At 45.7% G+C, this 14284-nt stretch overlaps 1 protein-coding gene across 2 annotated transcripts in view; it reads right to left on the bottom strand.

Annotated features, from left to right (window-relative positions):
- Positions 1–12795, bottom strand: part of ABHD16A (abhydrolase domain containing 16A) — a 21392-nt gene extending 8597 nt beyond the window's left edge. Inside the window, exons 1-12 of one of the 2 annotated variants that reach the window (XM_018560633.1) lie at positions 12511–12795; positions 10949–11005; positions 10098–10164; positions 9829–9915; positions 9067–9152; positions 7449–7519; positions 6810–6932; positions 6554–6668; positions 6330–6431; positions 4616–4679; positions 3316–3365; positions 175–298 (exon numbers count right to left, since the gene is read on the bottom strand). In XM_018560633.1, the coding sequence (XP_018416135.1) occupies positions 175–298; positions 3316–3365; positions 4616–4679; positions 6330–6431; positions 6554–6668; positions 6810–6932; positions 7449–7519; positions 9067–9152; positions 9829–9915; positions 10098–10164; positions 10949–11005; positions 12511–12699 (1135 nt within the window). In that variant the 5' untranslated portion in view covers positions 12700–12795. The remainder of the gene's footprint in view (positions 1–174; positions 299–3315; positions 3366–4615; positions 4680–6329; positions 6432–6553; positions 6669–6809; positions 6933–7448; positions 7520–9066; positions 9153–9828; positions 9916–10097; positions 10165–10948; positions 11006–12510) is intronic. The other variant, XM_018560634.1, reaches the window with a different exon arrangement.
- Between the last annotated feature and the right edge of the window lie 1489 nt (positions 12796–14284).

Consider the following 14284-nt stretch of genomic DNA (forward strand, 5'->3'; position numbering starts at 1 on the left):
AAGGAGCCTCTGTGCTGCTCATACGTAGAAAGGAGCCTCTGTGCTGCTCATACGTAGAAAGGAGCCTCTGTGCTGCTCATACGTAGAAAGGAGCCTCTGTGCTGCTCATACGTAGAAAGCAAAGTGTAGTTGCCCCAGCCCCCTAGGTTTTAGTAACAGCCCACCCCCTCACACCTGTGAAGCCGCCGATAGACCAGGCGTACACGATGATGTCTTGCATTTTGAAGCCGAGTTTATACAAGGCATATTGGATCACAACGTCCATTGCGTTTGCTTCATTCTGAGGAAAAGGAACACCCTGCAGAAGACAGAAGACCTCTGGTTAATGCACTTAGCTGAGATAAAAGCAATAGCCTCCAGCTGAACTAAATACAATGGCACAATTATCGCAAGCTTTATTGCAGATCCCCACCATTCACTGGCCTTAGTAAACCAAGGTTTGTCTTACCAAGTACCTTGTCAGAGTGACTGCTACACTGCGGGGTCTGCACTCATCAACACCACCTGAGCAACCTCATGTTTGTAATAGAAAGCATATTTGTACCCATGAACAAAAATCTTAGAATGCATTGCAGCTAGAAGTAAACAACATCCACAGGTCCTGTGTCTTATGTTTCAGCTCTGTGTAGCTTTCTAGAAAAAGTAGGGAGACAAGCAAGAAGTTGGATTTCGGAAGACCTGAACACTGCACTTAAAGATACAACTTAATGCAGCTCTGTATTTAGTTATACATCATTAAAGGAGAACTATGAGGAGAGTGAAAATCACTCAGCCTCACAGTTCTAGCCGACCTGTGACAATGAAACTCTCACAGGTCGGCTCAATAGATCGGGAAGTGAGCGAACACATACCGTCGCTCGCTCCTCGATCTATCCCTGCAGAGAGCCGTGACTGTCACTCACGGCTCCACAGTAATGTTGGGATCCTTCACAGGCTGCGGCGGTCTCAGTATACCGCGAGCGGTTTACTGAGCTTTGGGTCACAGGAGGACGCTAGTTTGTGTCCTCCCATGACCCTGGGGAGAACTATGGGGAAAAACACTGACCCCATACTTCTCCTTTAAATGTATTTTTTTAATTGCAAGCAGTGCAAGTGTCTGAATTTGACTCGGTATCATACTTTTGCAGTCCCTATACAGCGTAGCTCAGACTAGGAGTGGGAGAAGCAGCACAAGGAGCCAGTCAGTTGTGTTGCAGTGCTCATGTTCTAATAGGGAACATGGTGACAGCAGGAGAGAGCAGAGTAGCAGAGAGATGCGCTTATCAATCTCCTTTTGCTCCTTTCACTTTCCATTAACAGGCTGGGGGAGGGAAAAGACCTGTATAATTTTAGTGGAGAAAACTTTGCTCAGACAGGGTTGTGCTGCGTGGTACAGCTGTGCAATTCCCAAGACTGGATAGACAGAAATACAAACCCCTTGGTATATAACACAACTCCAATATATGCATTTTATCTGTGTACAGGATTTAGCCATTTGCCTGGAGTTCAGCTTTCAGCACACAAAACGGTGTCCAGAACGCCCTGAGTTGGCCATATGGCAAGGAAGCAGCCTTTGAATTTTTGGCAGTTTTAGAAAGTCGCAGCTGCTGCCGGCCAGAAACAGACGGGCAGCTTTTAAGAACAAAATGGATTTTGTAGCAATTAGACACACAATTTGTTACACACAAACTATTGTACAACGAGAAGACCCCCTTTAATATTTCAAACTTCTCAAATGACACATTTCAAAAACACAAATGTCAGCAAGTGAGGTCAAAAAAAAAAATGTCAGCCAGGTGAAAACCTCCCCCCCCAACCCCCCCCCCCCCCCCTTGCACTTATCTGTAATGATGACAACAGCCCAGAAGAAATTAGAAATTCTCATTGGTCAGCGCGGTCATGTGCCTGTGCTGACCAATCACCACTTCTCAATGCAACCTTTATGATATCATAAAGCGTCCGGGGCTGTATAATAAAACTTCAATGTTCCCGGATTGTTATACAAGCTGGCGTACATTACTGATAAGTGCAGCACGAATAGGGACGAGGGGCCGTTTGGTAAGGAGGGTTTTGGGAGATAGTTCACCTTTTTATTTTCTGTGAAAAAATAGGAATGAGGGTATCTATACAAGCCTGGCCTATACCAGCATACAGCCATTTATTTCTATGGAAGGCAATATGCTGCACCCATGGCTCCTAGGTGAGGAAATATGACCAAATTAAAAAGGAGAACAATGGGGTTAAGGCTTTTCCCCATAGTTCTCCTTAGGGTAACGGGAGGACACAAACTAGCGTATACCGAGACCCCCACAGTTGAAGCGGATCCTGACCATTATGCCGGGATCCACCCAGCTGCGTGAGTGACAGCTGGCTCTGCCTATCTAGAGGCAGAGCCAGCTGTACCCGCCCCCTCCCACGTCCGATCCGCCAGTCAACGCTGGCGGATCGGAGAGCGGGGAATCCAGCCCCTCCCCTGTCACGGCAGAGAGCTGTGACAGGATCGAGAGGTGAGCGAACGCCGGTATGTGTTCGCTCACCTCCCGATCTACTGAGCCGACCTGTGACAGTCTCATTGTCACAGGTCGGCTAGAACTATGAGGTGAGTGAAAAGCACTCACCTCATAGTTCTCCTTTAACAATATGAGCCCCCTGGCACCTGCGAGCATGAGCCCTAAAGTTGAGAACCTTCACTCAATACATTTAGTGAATATGTACTTCAATCATGTAAAAACACGAATTCCCATCTACTTATTTCAACCGCACGTAATTGCGTATTCAAAGTGAACAGAAAATCCTTTTCACATGATAAGATAATGGAAGTGAATATTCATTCAATTTATTGAGTGAAGAGTCGCAACTTCTTTAGTGAATCAGTCCCACAGACTCTAGTCTAGGGCTAATCTAGAGAAAACCAATGAACCCACCATTACCCTAAATTAAGTGTGTGGGAGGTTGCCTAGCGTTGAGCGGGACACCCTGGCTTGCGTCCCGCTAAGCTCCTTGCAACCAGTGACGGCAGTGAACTGGACAGGATGCCAGTCAGAGCTGCCGACAAGAGCAATCCGGCTTCTGCCGTCACCCAACACCAAAAACACCCCCCCCCCACTGGAACGAAATAATAGGGACTGCCCTGGGCCAGCATGTGAGCAACTGCCAAACAACACTATCCAAGGTCTTGGATAGTTATGACAATAAGCTCCTTGATTGGCCAATACGTGGTGGTGAGAATAATATCTAAGGCGTTTGACCCTTCCACACAGTGTATGTAGGAGTAGGATAACTCAGCGTGTGGATCAGAAATATAGAACACTCCCCAAGCCTAGATTACAAACTTACTGTACTGCCTGCAAATCCAGGATGATTCCAACCGAGGACAGAATAACCAGCTGAAAGTAAAAGAAAATGCCATCAGTACCCACAAAGAGTGCATACATTCCACCTTAAAGGTTAATTCCTAATGTATCTCTTTTTACTTAAAAGGGAAAATATAGCAAAATACCTTTGCACATATTTTGAGTCATTTACCACTCCCTGCGTGTCTCTGTATTGACATTGCTCATCATGAAGCCTCGTTCCGGGGTTACATTAACAAACGCCTTCCCTTTGAGAGCCACCAACACTTTACGCAGCTGGTGGATCTCAATCTCGGATGTCTCCGACAGATCTGGTGCCCACTGACTAATGGGAACCAATCAGTGTTTCCTGATTATGCGATCACTAGGGCAGATCACTATTGTTTGTTATGACAGTCATCATATGCAAGCTGAAGTCTTCATTGGCAAAGCATTTTCCCAGTTACTTGTGCCACCTGGAACAGGGAGAGTTAATATCTCCCCAAAATAGAAACAGGCGACAATAATGACTGAGCTATATCACAACTGCCATTGTCCAGCGTGTTTGCATATTTACCATTAGCATTCAAGAAGCGGGAGTGCTGAGCTTCCACAACCCGTTGGTTGTTAACTGCTTGCCCTGATAAACAAATTATTGCTGGACACAATCAAGTCTTGTGGTGCTCTCATCCTTTTTAATGCACTTCGGGCTACTCCAGGGACCCGTCGGCAAAAAACTGCCTCTAAAATTTGGACTTTCTTTTGCTATTTGCTTACCCTGGGGTCCAGCGCTGCACAAACACATTTCCTGTTCAACAATTAAGGCCAGAAAGAGGCACTGACTGTTCTGCCCTCGCTGTCCCAAACTATGAAAAACATGTGGGTACACTTCTACTTTAAACTACACTTGAGGAAACATTTATTTAAAAATGAGTTGCACTGCACCATTCAAGCAAGCAGCTCCCTCTTTAATACTCAACCTATCACTGCTCTGCGTGCAAACCAGCGACTTTCCTATTGTTGAATCCAGCCTACTTCCTATGAGCTCTGTCATCAAGGCTGCCCCCTCAGGGGTGCATCACCAAGCCAACCTGAGCTCACAGGAGAATGCCGTCGGAACAGGTGCCTGGAGAGGTTGCAGTTGGACTTCAAGAGAAAGGAACCTGGTGAATGCGAATTCACCAGCTCATTTTGTCCATAGCAGGTCTGAAACTACTATACTTCCAGTTAGGAAACCTTTCCAGCTTTAAAACATAAACACAACAAACAGAATGTGTCTGCACTGCTATAATGAGTTCTCTAACCTTCCAGGGGAGTGGAGACGCAGCCAACCTCATAGAAACCAGCATTTCCCTCACAGCAAATAACCTGGGAGAAAGCAAAGGGTTAAATAGCGTTTAATAAAGAAAACATGTGGTTTTAGGAAAGCCAATTACACTGAAACAAGAATACATTAGGATATACAATAAGTAGGGCAAACATAATACAGGCTTCCAACCTCACAGTGCCATAATAGATCATCCCCGGTCCTGGCCCAGTATAAAACAGATGGTAAAATATGTGCTTAAAGTCACATGGGTTGCCTGCAAATACTATCAATATATAATAGCTGAAGTGCCAGAAGATGGAAATGTCTGCAAGTAATTTTCAGATTCTTAAAATTGTCTTTAGTACACGCAGGGTGCATCCTACTCTGGGGTGTAGTGTTCACATTGGACCAGACTGAGCCAGAATTGAGGTTCTGCCTGTCACCTTGCTAAACCCTATCAGACTGCAATTACACAACCTTGCCATTTCATCATGTGACCTGTGCCAGAGGGCATGCGTAATTATTATTATTTTTTTTACAGAAAAAAGGCAGTAAAGGGTATCTGTAGTCAAAACCTAAAAAAAATTCAGAGTTAGGACTTACCGGTAACTCTATTTCCATTAGTCTTCCAGGACAGCATCACGAGATGGAATCTCCTCCCCCACACACAGGAAACACGTCACTTAATCTGCTTAAAAGACCCTCCTCTCCTCCACTCCCTCAGTCATCACGAGAACCGAAGGCAAGCTGGAAAAAGACAAGGCACAAACAGGCAATACCACTACATCACATTAACACTACAAGCATCAATAATGTATTTCTAGATTTACATAAATGCTATGCCCCTCCTAATAACTGTATCAACCTCGAAGTTTGTAAATGTACTTATGGAAGATGCCCATAGGATCTATTGTGTATGTAACGTATTTCCTCAATGCAGTGGCACAATTTCACTCAGCCCTATGAATATGTACTTCCTTGCGTCACCACGCTAAAGCCTGCCTTTTAAATTACAACTCAACGTCTGAACTTCCCACAATGTAACATCAGTACTTCTTGCTGAAAACAATGCATGATGGGATATTTAGGCTTGAGAAATGGAGATTGGCTCACATCAAGCAGCAGGGAAAGAGACGCAAAGCACACTGGGAAATCAGGAAGTTGATGGAAGTGATGGGCAGACAGAAGGCGGCACTCACTACATAAAAGGGATTTTTTTCAAGTAAGCTTTGATTGTATTATCAGAAAACAGGTCTAGTATGTATTCCTACTACACAACTGATGTTATAACAGGAGAGAATATGATGGAACTTTACAACTCTAAGGATGTCTTTCTATGCGTTCAGCTTTAACTCTGTTAAAATTAAAAAAAAAGAGAAGTCCACAATTCACCACTCATCTCCTAAAGTTTATATAAAATGAATTATGGTATATTGGATTGTGCAATCAAATAAGGAGACCTAAGCAGCTCATTTGCTGATTGACAGATTAACAATTGGCACACAAAGGGTGTAAAAAAACCAAAATAAAAATGGACAAAGGCACATGTAGAGTAAAGAAATATGGGAATAGGGATATGAAAGGTAATTGTCAATAACTAAAAAGTCAGCAAATACAGTACAGACGAGGTCATCATGGTGAACTTACTAAATGTCAAGACACAGGGAACCATATTAAATGGTTAAACTGTCTCTGGATGTTGCTCTTACCAGCTTTGACCCGTTGCTGCCCCCGGAGCTTCTGTGGTCTACAAATATGGTGTCTATTTCATTGCCGTCACATGCCAGTAGCTTGGCTCGCTTCCCATGATTCTGTGATTGGAGACACAGAACAATATAGGCCTAGATGAACTGGTAGAGCAGCATTGGTAATACAATCAGAGAGCTTATGGCGTAGAGGAAACTAAAAGGACAGACGCATTACGCAGTCTCACCTCTTCCACCAGACGAGCCTGACCCTGCAATAACATGGGCATGAGAGCCTTCTGTAAGAGGTACACAGAGCCGGGGTACAGCATCCTTCTGCCGAATGAGTGAGCTACGATATAGCTACAAAACAAAGCAGCAGCATTCAATCTCAATTCAGCTTAACCAAGCTCTAACGTAAACTAAAAATCTCTGCTGTCTCTGATAGATAGATATGGACATGTGCAGGCGTGCACTATTCACAGCAGAGGACAAATACATTACCTGATTATCTGACATGGGAGCTTCGGCACCTGCTGTAACATTCTGTCAGTGGCTCCCCGTGTTCGCGGCTCTGGTTTAAGCAATGATACCCCACCTGAGGACTTTTCGGTCTTCTCATCTTTGCTGCAGACAGGCAGAGAAGGATAACAGAATTAAAAGACAAAAGTCCTTTCTTACACATGAAAATGAATTGTAAAAAATAGAAGACTATAGCAGAGGTACCCAATCCTGGGACTCTAGGAATCCCATCATGCCTCTGGGAGTCACGCCTGTGGTTTTAGGTCTTGCAATGCCGCATAGGACTTGTAGGTTCACACTAGCTAGAGTGCCGAGGTTGCTTACCCTCGACTATAGTTTTCCCTTGAAGGAACCAAACAAATGTCTTGTCTTTTTTCAGAATCACTACCAGATTCTACAGGATTATCTTCTTTTGCCCACAGTATATAGCTCATCCACAAAATGTAAAGTGTTGTCACAGCGCTAAAGGTTTGAGATAAATATGAAAATATGTGAATATATATGGATCAACACAAAATGCCGATAACCGTCACTATAATTATCCAATAGCAGTCTCCCATAATACTTATACAGCTTACTTCCTAAAAATACTTCCGTCTACAAGGCTTCCTAATATCCTACCCGCTTGTTTCATCCCATCGGAAATCCACTGGCCAACTGCGAAAGTCAAAGTTGTAATTGGAGAGCAGCTTCTGTGAATGAGACAGGAACAATGCCAGGTTAGGGTCACATCAGCTCCTGGAACATACACACAGTTGCAAGTGCTCTTCAGAGCAAAATTCATACCTGGGAAAAACATCTTACTATAATATAAAAAGAGTGCAAACAAACCCGAGACTTTTTAATGGAAGCTCTTACATGTATTGGCCACAATACAAAATGAATACTCTATGACTTTGTGCTTTTTTCTCTTGGGATAAAAAGACATGTTTGAAATACATACCAGCCCGCCTGCTCAACCACCCTCCTACTGCATCATTGTAAATTAGAAGAACAAAAACAGCATGTAGGTGGACTCAAATTTTTAAAGTGCCGTTTATAGTGCGTTGCAGAAAACACACATAGGCCGCCAGTAAGCCAATTCAATGCCTGTGATGGAGCTGTCATTAGACAATGTAGACCACAGGCAAAATATACAGCTCCAATCAGAGCGCCTCTGTGTCTTGTGATGGTCAATCATTAGGGTAAATACTTGCGGTGTATATATACCACACATACAGAAGCAGTCCTACTCACAGATGTATCGGGTTGGCCATACACCGCTCAAATACTTCATACTCCACTTTTGTTAAAGGAGCCCAGAGAAAATATTCAGCCAGACAGTGACTGCAGCCTATCAGTTGTGGCCAACTCCAGGGAAATTAAAGGTTTTCCCTTGCAGTGGGGCTGCTCCTGTGTGTGTGTGTGTGTGTGTGTGTGTGTGTGTGTGTGTGTGTGTGTGTGTGTGTGTGTGATATTTATTAGGGATGCACCGATACCGGTATTTTGTTACCGATAATTTTTTTTCGCTACTCGCCGATACCAATTACTGAGTAACGGAAGTCCCATTCAGGAAGCCAGGTGGCGTGTAATGACTCGCCACCCGGCTTCCCGATTAACAAAAAAGTCCCCTCTTACCTTAGTATGTGCAGCCTGTCATCCCCCAGGGCCTTCGCCCGGTACCCAGTCTAGCCGGCCAATCAGGAAGCCGGGCGCTGTGTAATGACGCAACGCCCTGCTTTCTGATTGGCCGGGAGGCCGGCTCCATGCTCTCGTCATGAGATGACTAGGGAGCATGAAGCCAGCTTCGATTGCCGATCAGAAAGCAGTGCGTCGCGTCATTAGACGGTGCCCGGCTTCCTGATTGGACGGCTCGGGCTGGGTACCGGACGAAGGCCACATTCTCGCTGGAGAGGCCCCGGGGGATGACAGGCTACACATACTAAGGTAACCTTACCTCACGAGGCCAGCTTCCGGTCAATCGCGAAACCGGGCAGCGTGTAATGACGCGCTGCCCAGCTTCCTGATACCAGAAGTACTCGTGCTAGGCATCGGAGCATTTGGGCGAGTACTTGCCCAAATACTCGGAATCGGCACCGATATCGATACTAGTATCGGTGCATCCCTAGTATATATCTATACTATATACACATACATACACACACATAGTGTGTGATAGCCATTTAGATTTCAGTAAAACTGCAGTAAGATAAAAGAATCATATTTGCATCTACTGCCTTCAGTAAAAATAGGGAATCACCTTGTTTTCTGGACAGTTATCCATTCTGCTGCTCTGTAAGATGCTTATGAACTGAATATATTGAGGGTTGGTCCATCTGCCCAAACCTGCAAAGAAAAGAGAGATGGATATATATTTTTTAACGGATAACAATCGCCCAAACCTCACACAGACAACTGAAAGACAAAAGGCCAGAACAAAATGGATAATTGGTTTACAGACCATTCAATCAAACTTTAGTTGGGGGTGGTGCAGGGTTCTATCTACAACTGACAGGGCTATTCACAAAAGGGTGAAGAGTTTGGAGAAGGCCGGAGAAGTGAACAATCTAGGACAACATAGCTGATTAGGAAAAATTCTCCAATTCAGCTCACTTTCCACTTCAGCTACGTTGTCCTAGATTGTTCCCTTCTCCTGTCTTCTCCAAACTGTCTTCACCCTTCTGTGAATAACCCTGTAGGTCTTTCCAGCTCCAGGGGAGATCCACACTTCTCATGACTTTTACTAGAAAGACCTGACCTTTCCAACTGAGCTTTTGTTGTCACGGGTCAAACCTCCAAAATATATTGCAATGGAGAAACCACTAGAAGGTCTGAGCCCGAAATGCTCTGGTACTTGCCTTCCTGTGGCTTCCTCACAGCTACATATGGAAAATTCTAACTGTAGCTCAGAAAGCAAAGCTTGGGATTGTCACAGCTGACCTAAGGAAGAAGGAAATCCGCCTGCCCAGGTCCCATACCTTACTGTACCATACACAGAGTGTTCTTCTATAAAGCAACTCACCTCTCAGACATGCCACCCCCGCCAGCAGGAAAAGCAGCGTCATGCCGTACTGTCCTAGGAGTACCAGCCTGGTGACGGTCATATGTCCTACAACAAACAGAAAATCGTCAGCAAACAAGCTATGCGGTTTCCAATCAATGCTGCGCACACTGTGTGATTTGTTTTTGGTCAAACCATATAAAAGTAGAAGGGGGTGTTACCCTTCACATGCTTCTAAATATTTCCTCACCGAGATGAGAACATAAAATCCAACCCCTGATTGGCCTTACCTTTTCTGTACATGTAAAAGGCAGCAAGTGGGGAGGAGTAGTAGGAAATGGTCCAAAGGACGGACACCTGGAACAGAGAGGGAGAAGAAAAAGTGTTAAAAATGCCCCCAAAATATGTTTAACCCTTTCACTGCCAAAGCTTTTTCCTTTTTTTTTTTAAACACTTGTTAAAGGCTTATTTAGGCCTGAAGATTGCCTATAGCGGACCTTTACTCATATCTTTAAAATAACAACAAAACACACCTTTAGAAATGTTTACTTATGACAATCTACACACACATACTTCTAGATACTTGCCGGCTTACAGATACAGGGGACTAGAGAAGGAGACTAGACATCTCTAGTCCCCTGCATCCTAGCAACGAAGGACACTAGCTTCTAGAGGAAGGACATTTGATGGCTCATGGCACCTGCATCCTAGCAACAATGGGCACCAGGCGGCTAGAGCTATCTGCATCCTAGCAATGAAGGACACTAGGCAACTCGGAGCCACCTGCATCCTAGCAACAATGGGCACCAGGCGGCTAGAGCTATCTGCATCCTAGCAATGAAGGACACTAGGCAACTCGGAGCCACCTGCATTCTAGCAATGAAGGACACTAGGCAACTCGGAGCCACCTGCATCCTAGCAACGAAGGACACTATGAAGTTCTAGCTTTCTTCTGCTTTCATTTAACCGATTTGGACATAGTGCAAGGTTACTGATCCTTACGCACTGTGTGCATTGACTCATAGAAAGCAAAACACCGGCATTCAGAAAAAAAAAAAAACTGTACTGATAATAAAACATTTTTTTACAGCCATACGCATGAGCCCTTATAGTGTCCCTTTATGTGTACAACACAACTCACCCAAGCCAAGATGCTATCTGTATGCTTCTCCAGTGCTTTGGGCTGATAGAATGATTCCTGATGGAAACAGAAAGTGCAGGTTGTTAAAGCGTATACAAACCACAACAATGAACGGTCCTTAACTTATTGGTCGGAGGGGGGACATTGAAAGGTGTGACTTAGACCCCGATTTGTGTATAAAGTCAACTCTCTGTACCGAACTGCTTCCTGTTCACTCATAAAGTGAGGATAGATAGATAGATCTATCTATATAGATATTTACTATGTCCCCATTCATAAACGGACAGGAAGTGATATAAAGCGCTTCCTGTTCATTTGTAACTGGGGACATGGTAATCACTGTGGCCTCAGTTATTTAAAAACCACTGAGCGATCAATACCGATCAGTGTTTGTGCTCTGCTCTCCATCCTGACTGCTCCATCTCCTTCCGCCTGTCAGCGGAACCAAGCTCTCATCCTCGCTTGGCTTCCTGACAGCTTCTCTCCTCTCCGCTGTGTGCCGGCAGCTGTGTCCCCTCCAATCCCCGCTGCCTATGCCCACACAGGCAGGGGAGAGCAGCAGTGATCGGAGGGGACAAAGACTGAAGCTTGTAGCTGGTGGCCAGCGGGGAGGAGAGAAGCTGGGGTTGCACCGCATTTTCGGCCTTTTTTTGGTACTAACAGCATTCTGCTTATAGTGCCATTTTTAGGCAAAACATTTCGGCAGCTGAAATGTCGGCGCATGCCTAATATTTACGTTTCCATGCAGGCTTACCTTATCTTTCCGAGTTGCTCATCTCCCTCGTACCGCCAGCTGGGTAGGGGCATATCCTGACCTGGCTGTGCCAATCCTATGCATGCGCACGCTAGCAAAACTCATTTGGTGGACACGTTGCCACAGTAAAGACACCATATAAGCCAAATGATTCCTGCTAGCGTGCTGGGTAAGCATGCATAGGATTAACGGCACTTATGTTGCCGTGGCAACATGTAAACCAAATGATCACCCTGCACAGGCAGCACAGCTTCATTGCTTTCTAGGACGCAGACAACCGAGCTGCACAGCGTCCTAGTGACTAATGAGGTACGGAGGGGGTAGCTTATGAACTTCCTGATTGACCACTGCGCACAATTGCCCTGTGTGCGTTTATCTCCTGCACCATAACAACCAATCACCCCGTGCAGCTCAGCCACTTGTGTCCTAGCAGGGGGGCAAAATGGTTGCCTTGGGTGGCATCTGCCCCCTGCATGGTCCTCATAATAGAAGGTCTAGCACCTCTGCTTGTACCATGGGTCCCTATTTCAGTATACGGATATGAAGTGTTTCACATACATCATGGGGCTGATCTATAAACACAAGGAGAGGATGAGACTAGAGCTGTTGCCTATAGCAACCAATCAGAACACTTGTTTGCACTTCCACAAAAGGAAAACTGTGGCTGGTTGCTATTGGCAATCTCTTCAGTCCTCACTTCCTGTAGAGTGGTGCATGGGTGCATGTGTAGAATATACAGTATATATACACATATTAATAATACTGGTGCATGTGCGCAGTCTCCCGCCCCTCCGCCAACACATGGCACCCACTGACCCCCCAGGACAATGCCCCGTCCTCTCACCCAGGAAGGCTCGGTCTCGCCCTCCACCCGGGCCCGGCCTCGGCCATGATTGAGCCGGTAGACTCTATAGAGCCGCGGCCCCCGGATACACAGGTAGAGCAGCCCCACTCCACGGATCCAGCGGTGGGACAGGCTCTCTCTCCCGGCCGCCATGCTGCTTCAGCCGCCCGGAGCAGAGCGGAGGGAAACAGCGGCGCTCTGACGTTTCCAACACACAACCCGTCCAATCACAGACCGGCAACCGAAGAGGAGGCGGGGCTCCTAGTGACAGAAGGGCGGCAAGGTTTTTCCTACAGGCCACCAATGATTGGGCTGCTGGAGGGAGAGGCGGGTTTAGAGTAGCGTCACCGAGCAACACGGACCCCTGCCAAGGGATTGCTGGTCAGAGCCGGACCTGGACATCTCATTGGGCATTACAAATGTCAATAATCGCTGAAGTTCCTTTTCACTTCCTTACTGGAAGCTGCGTTCACAAGTGATCGGCATGTGCTGTGTCCAATCAGACGCTGCGTCGCTGACCAGCCATCCTCTGGCTAGTCGTCTCTTTTTATAGGTTGGTTGGACAGCACAGAGGAGGTGATTGGACGCGGAACACGGGGCGTGGTTAAAAAAAACGCTTTGCAGTTTTCACTTTCCCCGTGGTGTTTAAAGTGTTACCCAAATATATATTGTTTATAATAAGAAATAAAATTCCTGTCTATGCCCCCCTGGGAAATTTCACTTCCTGTCCCTGTGCAAGAAATAAAGGGAGCTGTCCTCACTGTGACAGAATGGCACCAACTACAATAGAAGCCCGACAGAAGTTCTAAAGTTGTAACTCTTTCCTACTCCACTAAAAACATGCTTGGGTTGTTTTATCACAGTGTCATTGAAGAGATTTCTCATCACTTCCTGTACTGACAGAAAGTAACTCCTATATGGGGACACACACTTTAATAAAAACCTGACCGAAACTGTCATTTTTCTTGTGCTGTTTAAAACAAAATAAAAGAAATGATGGGATCTAACTCTTCCCCGCTCTAAACGAAAATAAAAACATGCTGGTGTTGGGCTTTAAACTATAAAAAAAACCTGGGGAACAAATTTTACGTCATTGTGTTTGGCGAGTGAACCTGGATTTGTGGCTAGGCCGTGGCTCATTGGGGCAAGTTCAGTGAGACTAATTGAAGTTAATAGGCATGTATGGAGACGCTGGAGGGGTAATGGCAGCTTTCCCCAGCAAAGTACCTCAGTCTGGGAGCACAGTGAGAACTCCACGGAGGTGAATGTGGTTACTGGAATCTGGGTGATAGTGAGATCTTCGGATCCCATACGAGCGTAAAATATGCTGCGTTCAGTTCTGTACTGTGTACAGTTATATACAGATCTGAACACAACAGTATTGTATGCTGCAGGCCCATTCACACAGCTCTGTTTGAGAACGCTTACATGCATATGGCCGCTGCTGACTAGTGCAAGGGGAGATGTAAACACAAGCCATGTGTAGGCAGCAGTGGCGAAGCAGAAAAAGAATGACCCAGCCATCGGCCATGAATAACAGGAAAGGAAAAAGTAGAAAACCCCCCGGGTTTCCTACGTTTTCCTTCCTGGCTATTTTCGACTTGAAGGAGTCATTGGCTAGTCAGTAGTGGCAACGCAGGTGCAGAATGACCCCATCTTGAATGATGGAAGGCTGAGGTTATTTTGAAGCGCGTAGATGCCTGCTCCATCTTGAGGCCTCCTGGCTTTGACACCCCCC

Source organism: Nanorana parkeri, unplaced genomic scaffold, assembly GCF_000935625.1.
Source record: "Nanorana parkeri isolate BGI_ZX_2015 unplaced genomic scaffold, ASM93562v1 scaffold470, whole genome shotgun sequence".
In the NCBI taxonomy this organism is placed as follows: domain Eukaryota; kingdom Metazoa; phylum Chordata; class Amphibia; order Anura; family Dicroglossidae; genus Nanorana; species Nanorana parkeri.